The sequence below is a fragment of the Scyliorhinus torazame genome, chromosome 3 (genome assembly GCF_047496885.1).
Source record: "Scyliorhinus torazame isolate Kashiwa2021f chromosome 3, sScyTor2.1, whole genome shotgun sequence".
NCBI classification, from domain to species: domain Eukaryota; kingdom Metazoa; phylum Chordata; class Chondrichthyes; order Carcharhiniformes; family Scyliorhinidae; genus Scyliorhinus; species Scyliorhinus torazame.
In genome coordinates this window covers 86,328,865-86,345,479 of record NC_092709.1, presented here as the reverse complement: position 1 = coordinate 86,345,479, position 16,615 = coordinate 86,328,865, and the positions used below count along the sequence as shown (strand labels likewise).

At 45.7% G+C, this 16,615-nt stretch overlaps 1 protein-coding gene across 1 annotated transcript in view; it reads right to left on the bottom strand.

Moving 5' to 3' along the window:
• Positions 1-16,615, bottom strand: part of LOC140408558 (testican-3-like) — a 959,832-nt gene that overhangs the window by 55,097 nt on the left and 888,120 nt on the right. The window contains exon 8 of the mRNA XM_072495933.1: positions 8,229-8,384. Coding sequence (XP_072352034.1) covers positions 8,229-8,384 — 156 coding nt within the window. The remainder of the gene's footprint in view (positions 1-8,228; positions 8,385-16,615) is intronic.

Below are 16,615 nucleotides of genomic sequence, written 5' to 3'. Positions count from 1 at the left end.
CCCCCCCCCCAATCTCAGGTGATTTGCTCTAATGGATCAGTGAGCGAAGTTCAGATAAAATCATTGGATAGAAAATCAGACAAGACTGGCTTTGACGCGTATACACTAACCCACCTAATTTTCTTACATTTGGTCCATTAACCCAGTTGCAGGACCAGGTAAATCTCCCCTATACTTTGTAAAGAGAAAGACACCAGCATAACATTCATCCTTCATCTTAGTCTTTACCTGATTCCCTTCCAAATACAGCATTCCCTCTCATCCCGCAGCAGCAAAGGAGCCAGCAGGTTAATGGAGTATTTGATTTTTCTTATGAATCCTTTCGCTAGCCCTCGGTTTATTCAGCTATCTTCTTAAGATATTAATCTATTAAGCTTCAATTGCTTTCATGAGGAATGTATATATTTCATTATTAAAACTTCCAATTTTTAAACAATTTGCCCTCAGTTCTGGGCATGTAGTCTAAGTCCCATAGCCTACTCATATGTGACTGAGTGACAGTAAAGAAATGATGATATAGTTCCAAAATCAGGTTGCTATGTGACTTGGAGGCAAACTTACAGGTGGTGGTACTCCACACATTCGCTTGTTCTTCTCGGTGGCAGATGTTGTGTGCTGGAAAAATGCTTTTGAAGGAGTCTTGCTTCAGTTTTAATTGACGAGTTGCTTCGATGCAGCTTGTAGATATATTAGAGACAGAGCGCACTGTCACTTGTGCAGTGCTCTACAGAGACTTACGAGAAACATGAGTGGCACCTAACTGCTCATGTGCTTCGCTGCGCAAGCTCAAGCCCCCTCAGGGCATTTCCTCACAATATCCACTAATCTCTATGAACAAGCAGCAATAATGCATTCTATGCTCGGTTCGAGCAGGTAACCAACAATCCGCTGTCGAGTGCCCCAGCAGCCCATAACTCACCCATATCCACCATCACAGCTTCAGAAGTCAGATCGGTCTTCCTGAAAGTGAACCCTCAGAAGGCAACGGGCCCGGACGGGATCCCTGATCGTGCACTCAGAGCCTGCACGGACCAGCTGACAGAGGTATTCGCCAAAGAGGAACCAGGCAACGTGCCTCAATGACTATCATAGAATCATAGACTTTACAGTGCAGAAGGAGGCCATTCGGCCCATCGAGTCTGCAACGGCTCTTGGAAAGAGCACCCTACCCAAGGTCCACACCTCCACCCTATCCCCATAACCCAGTAACCCCACCCAACACTAAGGGCAATTTTGGACACTATCGGCAATTTAGCATGGCCAATCCACCTAACCTGCACATCTTTGGACTGTGGGAGGAAACCGGAGCACCCGGAGGAAACCCACGCACACACGGGGAGAATGTGCAGACTCCGCACAGACAGTGACCCAAGCCGGAATCGAACCTGGGACCCTGTAGCTGTGAAGCATTTGTGCTATCCACAATGCTATCGTGCTGCCCACTACCGTCCGGTGGCCCTGACTTCAGATCGTAATGAAGTGCTTCGAGAGGTTGATCATGAAGCGCATCACCTCCATACTCCCAGAACACCTTGATCCACTGCAATCCGCATACCGTCGCAACCGGTCCACAGCAGACGCCATTTCCCGGGCCCTACACTCATCCCTAGAGCATCTTGACAACAAGGACTCCTACATCAGAGTCCTATCTATTGACTACAGCTCCGCCTTCAACATCATAATCCCAGCCAAGCTCATATCAAAGCTCCAAAACTTAGGACTTGGCTCCCCACTCTGCAACTGGATCCTCGATTTTCTGACCAACAGACCACAATCAGTAAGAATGAACAACAACACCTCCACAATAGTCCTCAATACCGGGGCCCCGCAAGGCTGCGGACTTAGCCCCCTACTCTACTCCCTGTACACACACGACTGCGTGGCAAAATTTGTTTCCAACTCCATCTACAAGTTTGCTGACGATACGACCACAGTGGGCCGGATCTCGAATAACGACAAGTCAGAATACAGGAGGGAGATAGAGAACCTAGTGGAGTGGTGGAGCGACAACAATCTCTCCCTCAATGCCAGCAAAACTAAAGAGCTGGTCATTGACTTCAGGAAGCAAAGCGCTGCACACACTCCTGTCAGCATCAACGGGGCCGATGTGGAGATGATTAGCAGTTTCAAATTCCTAGGGGTGCACATCTCCAAAAATCTGTCCTGGTCCATCCACGTTGACGCTACCACCAAGAAAGCACAACTGCGCCTATACGTCCTCAGGAAACTAAGGAAATTCGGCATGTCCACATTAACCCTAACCAACTTTTATAGATGCACCATAGAGAGCATCCTATATGGCTGGATTCACATCCTATCTGGCTGCATCACAGCCTGGTATGACAACTGCTCGTCCCAGGACCGCAAGAAGCTTCAGAGAGTCGTGAACACCTCCCAGTCCATCAAACAAACCTGCCTCCCATCCACTGACTCCATTTACACCTCCCGCTGCCTGGGGAAAGCGGGCAGCATGATCAAAGACCCCTCCCACCCGGTTTACTCACTCTTCCAACTTCTTCCATCGGGCAGGAGATACAGAAGTCTGAGAACACGCATGAACAGACTCAAAAACAGCTTCTTCCCCGCTGTTACCAGACTCCTAAATGGCTCTCTTATGGACTGACCTCATTAACACTACACCCTGTATACTTCATCCGATGCTGGTGCTTATGTAGTTACATTGTGTACCTTGTGTTCCCCTATTATGTATTTTCTTTTCTTCCCTTTTCTTCTCATGTACTTATTGATCTGTTGAGCTGCTCGCAGAAAAATACTTTTCACTGTACCTCGGTACACGTGACAATAAACAAATCAAATCCAATCCAATTATAATATCTCTGACCCCTTCTGCTATTGTTGTCTATAAATAGTTACCAAGCAAGATGAAGTCGTCCCTTTTTGATTCCATCTATTCAGAGCGCCTTCCTAAAGCCAACTGTATGGCATATACAAAAGCAACATGATTCATGTATTCTTACATTATTGTTAGAAAGCAAATATTTACTGTCAGTAACAGTAACGGAACAGGAATATGTGTCATGTGAGATTACCTTTAAGAAATGGGTGTTTATAAATGGGTGTGTATATAAATATCTGTAGTGAGAGTACCTTTAAGAAATGGGTGTTTATTACAGCAGTGATGTCAGACAGTGGGTGGAGCTGGGCTGTCTGTCAACCTTTTACTTTTGTTTTAGGGTGTTTGCTGCAGGGTGTGTTTTAGTTTCGTTTCAGAGCTGGATAGCTGCAGTCACAGCCAGAAGGGGTATTTGTCTCTCTTTGTCATCTAAAAACTGTAAATCGATCCTTTGGTGATTTAAAACTAATAATTCACCAGTGACTTTAACCTGATGTGCTTCTGTTAAAAGTTCTTTTTTTTAAGTCATATGGATGTTAAAAGGACAGCTTAAGGATTACTTAGTGTTGTATTCTTTGGGGGCTATATTTGAATTAATGGTTGCTAAGATGTTCACTGTATGTTTTAAAAAGGTCAACTTTAGTTCATAGAATAAACATTGTTGTGCTTTAAAAAATACTTTTCCATTTCTGCTGTACCACACCTGTAGAGTGGGCCGTGTGCTCCCCAGACCACAATCTATGAAAAGTTGTGGGTCAGGTGAACTCCATGATACACTTTGGGGTTCTCTCAGCTCTGGCCCATTACAAATTGGGGGCTCATCCGGGATATACGTTTATCAATTGAATTGGCTTAGTGAACTTAAAGACAGTGAGGGGTGAGCATATTGTGGTTGTTTTTCAGGTGTGGTATTCTAGTTTAAGTAGGGAGTGTGTTGTGGACAATGGCTCTTTCAGAGGCTCAAAAGATTTTGGGGGTGGAGACGGTCACACGCAGTACTTTACGGACAGAGACTGTTAGATTTGGCAAAAACATTGCAGTTAATATTACCTGACAAAATGCGAAAAGATGAGGTAATTATGGCGGTGGCTAAGCATTTAATGTTGCCTGAGATACAGTTTGACTCATTGGAAAGGGCAAAAATTTGTTACAAATTAAACAAATGGAATGTGAGAAAGAATTAAAGCAGCTTGAATCCGAAAGAGAGAGAGAGGAAAAAGATAGAGAGAGAGTTTGAACTTCAGAAAATGGCCATGAAACATGACAGTCAGTTAAAATTGGCAGGCGTAAAGGGAAGCGTACAGTTGGATGATTGTGATGAGGATCGTGAGAAAGAGCGTCATAGTCAAAGGCTTGGTGGGGATCAATTTAAATATGTCCAAGCATTGCCAAAATTTGATGACAAGGATGTAGATGCCTTTTTCATTTCATTTCAGCAGGTAGCTAAACAAATGAAATGGCCACAGGACATGTGGGTATTACTGATTCAAACAAAGCTGATAGATAGGGCTAGTGAAATGTTTGCATCACTACCGGAGGAGGTATCTGGGACGGATGAGGAGGTCAGAAAATCCATCTTAGGTGCATATGAATTAGTGCCTGAAGCCTGCAGACAAAGGTTTAGAAATTTAAGGAAAGAACGTGGTCAAACATACATGGAGTTTGAAAGGATCAAACAGAGTAATTTTGATAGGTGGATAAAGGCTTTGAAAATAGACCAAAAGTATGAAGCTCTCAGAGAAATTATACTTTTGGAGGAGTTTAAAAGTTCAATTCCTGATGTAGTGAGAACTCATGTAGAAGAACAGAGGGTTAAAACTGTGGGATTAGCAGCAGAAATGGCAGATGGTTATGAATTAGTTCATAAATCAAAGTTTGGTTTCTGATATCAGTTTCAGCCTGTGAGGGATAAAAACTGGAGACATGAGAAATACTCAAGTGGTAAAGGTAAAGGTGATCTGAGGGGAGATAATAAGGAGAGTGTACCTCAGATTAAAAATGAAATCCAGGAGGGTTGAAAAGAAATGAAAAGTTTCAAATGTTTTCACTGTAATAAACGAGACCATGTAAAGTCACAGTGTTGGTGGTTGAAGAAAAGCACTGGGAAGGCTGATGTGGTAAAACAGGATAAGACAGTGGGGTTTGTTAAAGTGGTAAAGGAAAGCCCAAGTGAAGCGAATGAGGTGCAAAAGATTGTACAGCCTGATCAAGCGGTGATTGATAAGAAGGTGCCAGATCTCTTTGAAGAATTTACTTGTGTGGGTAAAGTTTACTCATGTGTATCAGGAGCAGGTAAAGAAGTCACAATTTTAAGAGATACGGGAGCTAGTCAATCTTTAACGGTAAGAGGTGAGGAGTTATGTAGTTTGGGAAAAATGTTGCCAGAAAATGTGGTGATATGTGGAATTCAGGGTGAGAGGAGTAGCGTTCCATTATATAAGGTAAGGTTGGAAAGTCCAGTGAAGAGTGGTGAAGTGGTAGTAGGAGTAATAGAGAAACTATCTTGTCCAGGAATACAGTTTATCTTGGGTAATGATATAGCTGGATCGCAGGTGGGAGTGATGCCTACTGTGGTTGATAAGCCAGTGGAAAATCAGACAACTGAATTGTTGAAGGAGGAATATTGTGGGATTTTTCCGGATTGTGTAGTAACAAGGTCGCAAAGTCACTGGTTAAGACAAGAGGAGGAATCAACGAGTGAAGTTGAAGTGCAATTATCAGAAATGATTGTTGATCAGATGGTTGAAAAAGAATAAAAACAGCTAGAGGATATTTTTAGTTCAGGAAAATTGGCGGAGTTACAACAGAAAGATGTAGAAATAAAACGGATGTAACAGAAACCATACACGAACGAGGAATCTGGGTGTATACCAGAGTGTTATTACCATAAAAGTAATGTCTTGATGAGAAAATTGAGACTTTTACATATGCAGGCGGATGAAAAGTGGGCAGAAGTTCATCAAGTAGTATTGCCGGTAGGGTATAGAAAGGATGTGTTGCGAGTTACACGTGAGGTACCAGTGGGAGAACATTTGGGAATAAGAAAAACTCAAGCTAAAATCCAAAAACATTTTTATTGGCCTGGACTACATAAAGATGTAGTTAGATTTTGTCACCCATGTCACGTCATAGGGAAACCTCAAGCAGTGATAAAGCCAGCACCTTTACTACCAATTCCAGCATTTGAGGAACCTTTTACAAGGGTCCTAATTGATTGCATAGGACCACTTCCTAAAACGAAAAGTGGGAATCAATATCTTTTGACTATAATGGATGTGTCTACTAGGTTTCCAGAGGCCATTCCAGTATGTAATATTACAGTTACAAAGATTGTGGAGGAATTACTTAAATTCTTTACTAGATATGGACTACACACAGAAATACAATCAGATCAAGGATCAAATTTTACCTCAAGGTTATTCAAAGAAGTTATGGGTAGCTTAGGAATAAAACAATTTAAATCAACTGCGTACCATCCAGAATCACAGGGAGCATTAGAAAGGTGGCATCAGACATTAAAGACAATGTTGAGGGCTTATTGTCACGATTATCCAGAGGATTGGGATAAAGGAAATTACATTATTGGATTAAATGTCAACATTTAGGAAACAAATAAATAGAGCAGGTGAAATGGCTAGACAACATTTGTAAATTGCACAAAATGTGATGAAACGGGTCACGGACAAGAAATCCAAAGTTCGTAGTTTTGCCAGTGGAGATAAAGTTTTAGTGTTGCTACCTGTGGTAGGTGAGCCTTTAAAAGCTAGGTTTTGGGGACCTCATCAGATTGAAAGGAAATTAGGTGAGGTGAATTATGTGGTAAAAACACCAGATAGAAGGAAGACTCACCGAGTGTGTCATGTGAATATGCTTAAAAGGTACTTTGAAAGGGAAAGAGAGAAAAAGGAGAAGGTTTTAATGATTCTAACTCAAAGTGACGAACCAAATCCAGATGACTGTGAATTTGACATACCTCAAATTAAATTGGAAAACGAGGATGTTCTTAAAAATTGGGATAAATTGTTGAGTTGCCTTCCAGAGGAAAAACGGACTGACCTGAAAGAGTTATTGATATCACATGGGCAAGTTTGTGGAGATAAATTGGGAAGTATTAAAATGGCTGTACATGATGTAGATGTGGGAAATGCTGTTCCAATCAAACAACATCCATATAGAGAGTAACAAAGAGATTGAGAGTATGCTTAAAAATGGCAGAATTGAAGTGGGTTGTAGCCAATGGAGCTCACCCATAGTAATGGTACCTAAACCAGATGGTACCCAACGGTTGTGTGTGGACTATAGAAAGGTTAATGCAGTTACAAGAATGGACTCTTATCCTATCCCATGTTTGGAGGATTGCATTGAGAAATTGGGACAATCAGCTTTTATTTCCAAACTGGATTGACTTAAAGGTTACTGACAGGTACCTTTATCTGAAAGGGCGAAGGAGATTTCAGCTTTGTGACTCCAGATGCTATATACCAATTCAAAGTTATGACATTTGGCATGAAAAACGCCCCAGCCACATGTCAACGGTTAACTAACAAAGTTGTTTCAGGATTACCCAATTGTGCGGTAAACATCGACGATCTGATAATTTTCAGCCAGACATGGAAAGAACATTTAAAACATCTGATGGAGTTATTCGATCGACTTCAGGAGGCGGGTTTGGTGATAAACCTAGCCAAAAGCGAATTTTGAAAAGCCCAAGTCACTTTCCTTGGCCATACAATCGGACAGGGTCGAATGGTCGCACGGGATGTGAAACCAACAGTTATTGAGGAGTTTCCGATACCCTCAAGACGAAGGGAAGTAATGCGATTTCTTGGCATGAGTGGATTTGATTGAACATTTGTGCAAAATTTTTGTAGCGTGATTGCTCCACTAATGGACTTGCTGAAGAAACGTAAAAATTCCAGTGGACAGCGGAGTTTCAACAGGCATTTGACTGTATGAAAGCTGTGATAACCAATGCTCTTGTGTTGGAGAATTACAAGGGACTCTGTGATCAGATTGAACTAAAGTATCTGACTTTAAAGATAAATGCCGAGGCGTAGAGGAATGGACGGATCTCGTTCAAAAGACTGTCAATCGAGAAGGATTCCAGTTGGTGGAAAAACAAAAAATGGACTTTATTGTTGTACCTGTTTGCATGTGTTGCTTTTTTTTTAAACAAAAAAGTATATTTACTGTGTGCCTTTCTTAAAGGATAATGAAAAGGTGAAAAATGAAACCATCTTGAAGTTGATGGGGTTTTTTTTCTTGGGGGGGGGGAGGAACTCCATGATACACTTTGGGGTTCTCTAAACCCTGGCCCATAACAAATGTAACGCGCAACTGAGCCTTGCAATCCACAACACTTATCAAACCCCACCTCCAGCACTCTGTCCTTCATTGTGTGTTCCCTTATCCACACCGCTGTACAAATGTTGCAAAGTTTCTGTATCTGTCCTGATGCTTGCTTCAAGTTGATGCTCTGGTGACTGATGTCCTTCAAATGCATGCTGCTGACCAGTTGATTCTCCTTGCTCTGTAAAGAGGGCAAATTGAATATTTTGAGTACATATTCACATATATCAATTTTGGTATTGCATTAATGCAGTACATACGAGCACACCATCAACTTGATCAGGCACAATGTCTAAGACAGTCTGTCCTCATTTCCATTATTCTCCATTCCTCCAAAGTTAACTAATTCAATATGAAGTAATGTTTATCACACTTTTTTTTTTTATTAAATATTTTATTGAAAATTTTTGGTCAACCAACACAGTACATTGTGCATCCTTTACACAATATTATAACAACACAAATAACAATGACCTATTTTATAAACAAAAAATGAATAAATAATAAATAACAAAAATAAAAACTAGCCCTAATTGGCAACTGCCTTGTCACAAGTAACACTCTCCAAAAATATAATTTAACAGTCCAATATATAATTATCTGTAGCAACGACCTATACATACTATACAGTATATAGTAACAACCCTGAGAGTCCTTCTGGTTCCTCCTCCCCACCCCCCCTCCCCCCCCCCCCCGATCCTGGGCTACTGCTGCTGCCTTCTTTTTCCCATTCCGTCTATCTTTCTGCGAGGTATTCGACGAACGGTTGCCACCGCCTGGTGAACCCTTGAGCCGACCCCCTTAGGACGAACTTAATCCGCTCTAGCTTTATAAACCCCGCCATGTCATTTATCCAGGTCTCCACCCCCGGGGGCTTGGCTTCTTTCCACATTAGCAATATCCTGCACCGGGCTACTAGGGACGCAAAGGCCAAAACATCGGCCTCTCTCGCCTCCTGCACTCCCGGCTCTTGTGCAACCCCAAATATAGCCAACCCTCAGCTTGGTTCGACCCGGACTCCTACTACTTTTGAAAGCACCTTTGTCACCCCCATCCAAAACCCCTGTAGTGCCGGGCATGACCAAAACATATGGGTATGATTCGCTGGGCTTCTCGAGCACCTCGCACACCTATCCTCCACCCCAAAAAATTTACTGAGCCGTGCTCCAGTCATATGTGCCCTGTGTAATACCTTAAACTGAATCAGGCTTAGCCTGGCACACGAGGACGACGAGTTTACCCTGCTTAGGGCATCTGCCCACAGCCCCTCCTCGATCTCCTCCCCCAGCTCTTCTTCCCATTTCCCTTTTAGTTCATCTACCATAGTCTCCCCTTCGTCCCTCATTTCCCTATATATATCTGACACCTTACCATCCCCCACCCATGTCTTTGAGATCACTCTGTCCTGCACCTCTTGTGGCGGGAGCTGCGGGAATTCCCTCACCTGTTGCCTCGCAAAAGCCCTCAGTTGCATATACCTGAATGCATTCCCTTGGGGCAACCCATATTTCTCGGTCAGCGCTCCCAGACTCGCGAACTTCCCATCCACAAACAGATCTTTCAGTTGCGTTATTCCTGCTCTTTGCCACATTCCATATCCCCCATCCATTCCCCCCGGGGCAAACCTATGGTTGTTTCTTATCGGGGACCCCCCCAAGGCTCCAGTCTTTCCCCTATGCCGTCTCCACTGTCCCCAAATCTTCAGTGTAGCCACCACCACCGGGCTTGTGGTGTAGTTCCTCGGTGAGAACGGCAATGGGGCTGTCACCATAGCCTGTAGGCTAGTCCCCCTACAGGACGCCCTCTATAATCTCTTCCACGCCGCTCCCTCCTCCTCTCCCATCCACTTACTCACCATTGAAATATTAGCGGCCCAATAATACTCACTTAGGCTCGGTAGTGCCAGCCCCCCCCTATCCCTGCTACGCTGTAAGAATCCCTTCCTCACTCTCGGGGTCTTCCCGGCCCACACAAAACCCATGATGCTCTTTTTAATCCTTTTAAAAAAAGCCTTCGTAATCACCACCGGGAGGCACTGAAACACAAAGAGGAATCTCGGGAGGACCACCATCTTAACCGCCTGCACCCTCCCTGCCATTAACAGGGATACCATATCCCATCTCTTGAAATCCTCCTCCATCTGTTCCACCAACCGCGTTAAATTTAACCTATGCAATGTGCCCCAATTCTTAGCTATCTGGATCCCCAGGTAACGAAAGTCCCTTGTTACCTTCCTCAACGGTAGGTCCTCTATTTCTCTACTCTGCTCCCCTGGATGCACCACAAACAACTCACTTTTCCCCATGTTCAATTTATACCCTGAAAAATCCCCAAACTCCCCAAGTATCCGCATTATTTCTGGCATCCCCTCCGCCGGGTCTGCCACGTATAGTAGCAAATCGTCCGCATACAAAGATACCCGGTGCTCTTCTCCTCCCCTAAGTACTCCCCTCCACTTCTTGGAACCCCTCAACGCTATCGCCAGGGGCTCAATCGCCAGTGCAAACAATAATGGGGACAGAGGGCATCCCTGCCTTGTCCCTCTATGGAGCCGAAAATATGCAGATCCCCGTCCATTCGTGACCACGCTCGCCACTGGGGCCCTATACAACAGCTGCACCCATCTAACATACCCCTCTCCAAAACCAAATCTCCTCAACACCTCCCACAAATAATCCCACTGCACTCTATCAAATGCTTTCTCGGCATCCATCGCCACTACTATCTCCGTTTCTCCCTCTGGTGGGGCCATCATCATTACCCCTAACAACCTCCGTATATTCGTGTTCAGCTGTCTCCCCTTCACAAACCCAGTTTGGTCCTCGTGGACCACCCCCGGGACACATTCCTCTATTCTCATTGCCATTACCTTGGCCAGGACCTTGGCATCTACTTTTAGGAGGGAAATAGGTCTATAGGACCCGCATTGTAGCGGGTCCTTTTCCTTCTTTAGGAGAAGCGATATCGTTGCTTCAGACATAGTCGGGGGCAGTTGTCCCCTTTCCTTTGCCTCATTAAAGGTCCTCGTCAGTACCGGGGCGAGCAAGTCCACATATTTTCTATAGAATTCGACTGGGAATCCATCCGGTCCCGGGGCCTTTCCCGCCTGCATGCTCCTAATTCCTTTCACCACTTCTTCTACCTCGATCTGTGCTCCCAGTCCCACCCTTTCCTGCTCTTCCACCTTGGGAAATTCCAGCCGATCCAAGAAGCCCATCATTCTCTCCCTCCCATCCGGGGGTTGAGCTTCATATAATTTTTTATAAAATGTCTTGAACACTCCATTCACGCTCTCCGCTCCCCGCTCCATCTCTCCTTCCTCATCCCTCACTCCCCCTATTTCCCTCGCTGCTCCCCTTTTCCTCAATTGGTGTGCCAGCAACCTGCTCGCCTTCTCCCCATATTCGTACTGTACACCCTGTGCCTTCCTCCATTGTGCCTCTGCAGTGCCTGTAGTCAGCAAGTCAAATTCTACATGTAGCCTTTGCCTTTCCCTGTACAGTCCCTCCTCCGGTGCTTCCGCATATTGTCTGTCCACCCTCAAAAGTTCTTGCAGCAACCGCTCCCGTTCCTTACTCTCCTGCTTCCCTTTATGTGCCCTTATTGATATCAGCTCCCCTCTAACCACCGCCTTCAACGCCTCCCAGACCACTCCCACCTGGACCTCCCCATTATCATTGAGTTCCAAGTACTTTTCAATGCACCCCCTCACCCTTAGACACACCCCCTCATCTGCCATTAGTCCCATGTCCATTCTCCAGGGTGGGCGCCCTCCTGTTTCCTCCCCTATCTCCAAGTCCACCCAGTGTGGAGCGTGATCCGAAATGGCTATAGCCGTATACTCCGTTCCCCTCACCTTCGGGATCAATGCCCTACCCAGCACAAAAAAGTCTATTCGCGAGTAGACTTTATGGACATAGGAGAAAAACGAGAACTCCTTACTCCTAGGTCTGCTAAATCTCCACGGGTCTACACCTCCCATCTGCTCCATAAAATCTTTAAGTACCTTGGCTGCTGCCGGCCTCCTTCCAGTCCTGGACTTCGACCTATCCAGCCCTGGTTCCAACACCGTATTAAAATCTCCCCCCATTATCAGCTTTCCCATCTCTAGGTCCGGAATGCGTCCTAGCATCCGCCTCATAAAATTGGCATCTCCCAGTTCGGGGCATATACGTTTACCAAAACCACCGTCTCCCCCTGTAGTTTGCCACTCACCATCACGTATCGGCCCCCGTTATCCGCCACTATAGTCTTTGCCTCGAACATTACCCGCTTCCCCACTAATATAGCCACCCCCCTGTTTTTCGCATCTAGCCCCGAATGGAATACCTGCCCCACCCATCCTTTGCGTAGCCTAACCTGGTCTATCAGTTTCAGGTGCGTTTCCTGTAACATAACCACATCTGCCTTAAGTTTCTTAAGGTGTGCGAGTACCCGTGCCCTCTTTATCGGCCCGTTCAGCCCTCTCACGTTCCACGTGATCAGCCGAGTTGGGGGGCTTCCTACCCCCCCCCCTTGTCGATTAGCCATCACCTTTTTCCAGCTCCTCACCCGGTTCCCACGCAGCTGTATCTCCCCCAGGCGGTGCCCCCCCCGCCCATCCTCTCCCATACCAGCTCCCCCCTCTCCCCAGCAGCAGCAACCCAGTAATTCCCCCCTCCCACCCCCCCCGCTAGATCCCCCGCTAGCGTAATTACTCCCCCCATGTTGCTCCCAGAAGTCAGCAAACTCTGGCTGACCTCGGCTTCCCCCCGTGACCTCGGCTCGCACCGTGCGACGCCCCCTCCTTCCTGCTTCTCTATTCCCGCCATGATTATCATAGCGCGGGAACCAAGCCCGCGCTTCTCCCTTGGCCCCGCCCCCAATGGCCAACGCCCCATCTCCTCCACCTCCCCTCCTCCCCCCATCACCACCTGTGGGAGAGAGAAAAGTTACCGCATCGCAGGATTAGTACATAAAACCCCTCTTTGCCCCCCACATTCGCCCCACCACTTTGTTCGAACGTTCTTTTTAATAACCCGCTCATTCCAGTTTTTCTTCCACAATAAAAGTCCACGCTTCATCCGCCGTCTCAAAGTAGTGGTGCCTCTCTCGATATGTGACCCACAGTCTTGCCGGTTGCAGCATTCCAAATTTTATCTTCTTTTTATGAAGTACCGCCTTGGCCCGATTAAAGCTCGCCCTCCTTCTCGCCACCTCCGCACTCCAGTCTTGATAAACGCGGATCACCGCGTTCTCCCATTTACTACTCCGAGTTTTCTTCGCCCATCTAAGGACCATTTCTCTATCCTTAAAACGGAGGAATCTCACCACTATGGCTCTGGGAATTTCTCCTGCTCTCGGTCCTTGCGCCATCACTCGGTATGCTCCCTCCACCTCCAACGGATCTGTCGGGGCCTCCGCTCCCATTAACGAGTGCAGCATCGTGCTCACATATGCCCCGACGTCCGCTCCCTCCACACCTTCAGGAAGACCAAGAATCCTCAGGTTGTTCCTCCTTGCGTTGTTTTCCAGTGCCTCCAACCTTTCCACACATCGTTTCTGATGTGCCTCCTGCGTCTCCGTCTTCACCACCAGGCCCTGTATATCGTCCTCATTCTCGGCTGCCTTTGCCTTCACGACCCGAAGCTCCCGCTCCTGGGTCTTTTGTTCCTCCTTTAGCCCTTCGATCGCCTGTAGTATCGGGGCCAACAGCTCTTTCTTCATTTCCTTTTTGATCTCTTCCACACAGCATTTCAAGAACTCTTGTTGTTCAGGGCCCCATGTTAAACTGCCACCTTCCGACGCCATCTTGGTTTTTGCTTGCCTTCCTTGCCGCTGTTCTAAAGGATCCACTGCAATCTGGCCACTTCCCTCTCCTTTTTCCATCCGTATCCAGGGGGGATTCCCTTCTGGTTTACCGCACAGTGTTTTTAGCCGTCAAAATTGCCGTTGGGGCTCCTATCAAGAGCCCAAAAGTCCGTTTCACAGGGAGCTGCCGAAATGTGCGACTCAGCTGGTCATCGCCGCACCCGGAACAATGTTTATCACACTTAATCTGAAGGTCAGTGGATGGCAGAATGAGGGTGGACAACATGTAGTGTGTTAGAATAGTCAAACCTAGAGAAATTAATTGAATAGAAATAAAAAGAAATACTAGCGAATGAAGAGCACAAGATACATCAGAAGTGAAATATTATGTTGTGATTTTACATCGGATATACATCATGGAAATAGGCCATTCAACTCAACCAGTCCAAGCCAGTGTTTCTGTTCCATTCAAGCATTCTTTCATCTTTCCTCATCTAAATCGACCATCTAAATTGGGTTTCCTCCAGGTGCTCCGGTTTCCTCCCACAAATCCCAAAAGACGTGCTGTTAGGTAATTTGGACATTCAGAATTCTCCCTCAGGGTACCCGAACAGGCACTGGAGTGTGGCGACTAGGGGATTTTCACAGTAACTTCTTTGCAGTGTTAATGTAAGCCTACTTGTGACAAATAGGTTATTTTAAAAAAAGACCATGATTGGAATCCAGTGAGACTGCTGGAGAGAGCTCACCAGATGAACGTGAAACTGAATAAGAAAGATTTGCAGGTGACGCTGACTGAAGTCATGTACATAGGTTATGGATTAACAACTAGAGGAATTCGCCCTGATCTTGATAAGGTGTGCTGTAGCAGAGATCATAGATTATCATAGAATTTACAGTGCAGAAGGAGGCCATTCGGCCCATCGAGTCTGCACCGGCTCTTGGAAAGAGCACCCTACCCAAGGTCAACACCTCCACGCTATCCCCATAACCCAGTAACCCCACCCAACACTAAGGGCAATTTTGGACACTGAGGGCAATTTATCATGGCCAATCCACCTAACCTGCACATCTTTGGACTGTGGGAGGAAACCGGAGCACCCGGAGGAAACCCACGCACACACGGGGAGGATGTGCAGACTCTGCACAGACAGTGACCCAAGCCGGAATCGAACCTGGGACCCTGGAGCTGTGAAGCAATTGTGCTATCCACAATGCTACCGTGCTGCCATGCAGCATGCTACCATGTTGCTACCATGCAGGTTGCTACCATGTAGCAACTAACAGCTGTGAAGGCTGCTGCAGCAATTTGTTCGATCTGTGAACTACTTAGACATGTTCTTCCCCAATCTGTTGTCGGAGTGTGAACCTCTACACAAGCTCACTGTAAAGGATGCACAGTGGTACTGGGGCACAAAACAAGAAGCAGTTTTCATTCACATCAAACAGCTAGTGACGACAGCGGCAGTGCAGAGGTACTATGATGTCAACAATGAAGTCACCCTAGTGTGCTGACAGTGAAAATAGATTTGGAGCAACCCACCTGCAGCAAGGCTAACCTTTTTGTTTGCACTCAAGGGGGCTAATGCAAACTGAACAATGTTGTGCACAGATCAAGAAAGAATGCCTTTGCTCGTCACCCTTTCAGCCAGTTACTGTTTCTGAGAGAGAAAGCGACTGTAGAGTCTGGTCACAGGCCACTTCAAAGCATAATTTTCAAACTACTTCTATCTGCTCAAAAGAGTTTGCAAAGAATGTTACTTTGTTTGGAGAGATGTCACTTGGAAGTGAAGTACAAGCAAGGGAACATAGGACCATAGGACTTAGGAGCTGGGGTAGGCCATTTGGCTCTTTCAGCCTGCTCCTGCATTCAATAAGATGATGACTGATCTGGTTGTGGCCTTAATTCCACTTTCCTATTTGCCCTCATAACCGTTGACTACCTTATTTATCAAAAGCCTGTCAAGCTCTGCCTTAAATAAATTCAATGGCCCAGCCTCCACTGCTTTCTGAAAAAGTGAATTTCACAAACTATCGACCCTCTGAGAGGAAAGATCCTCCTCCTCCTCTCCATCTTAAAAGCGAGATCTCGTATTATGAAACTGTGTTCCCTCATTGCAGTTTCCTCCATAAGTGGAAACATCTAATCTATCACGTCCGCTGAGGATCTTATATGTTTCAATAAGATCACCTCTCCTTCGTCTAAATGCCAATCGGTATAGGCCCAACCCTGCTCAATCTTTCTTCATAAGGTAAGTTCTTCATCCAAGGAAGCAGATGTACATCGCCGACCTGCTGTTGAGAGCTGGTCTCTCTTTGAAGGAAGTTGATGGGGTTAATACAAAGTGTTACAAGTAACTGCATGACATACTCTGGAAGTCATCAACCCAGCTGAAACATTCAACCTGACATACACATATTTTCTCAGATCAAGCAAAGTATGCGATGAGATGCAACCCTTCATGTGCTACAGGAAGCTGTGATGAAAGAATGGCCTGAAACCATTAGAAATATACTTGTCGCTGTAAGAGAGTACTGGATATAAGACACGAAATAGCCACTCAACGTGACAAAGGATCTAGGACTCATCTCCCTTAAGAAATTAAAAAATAGATGCTGAAG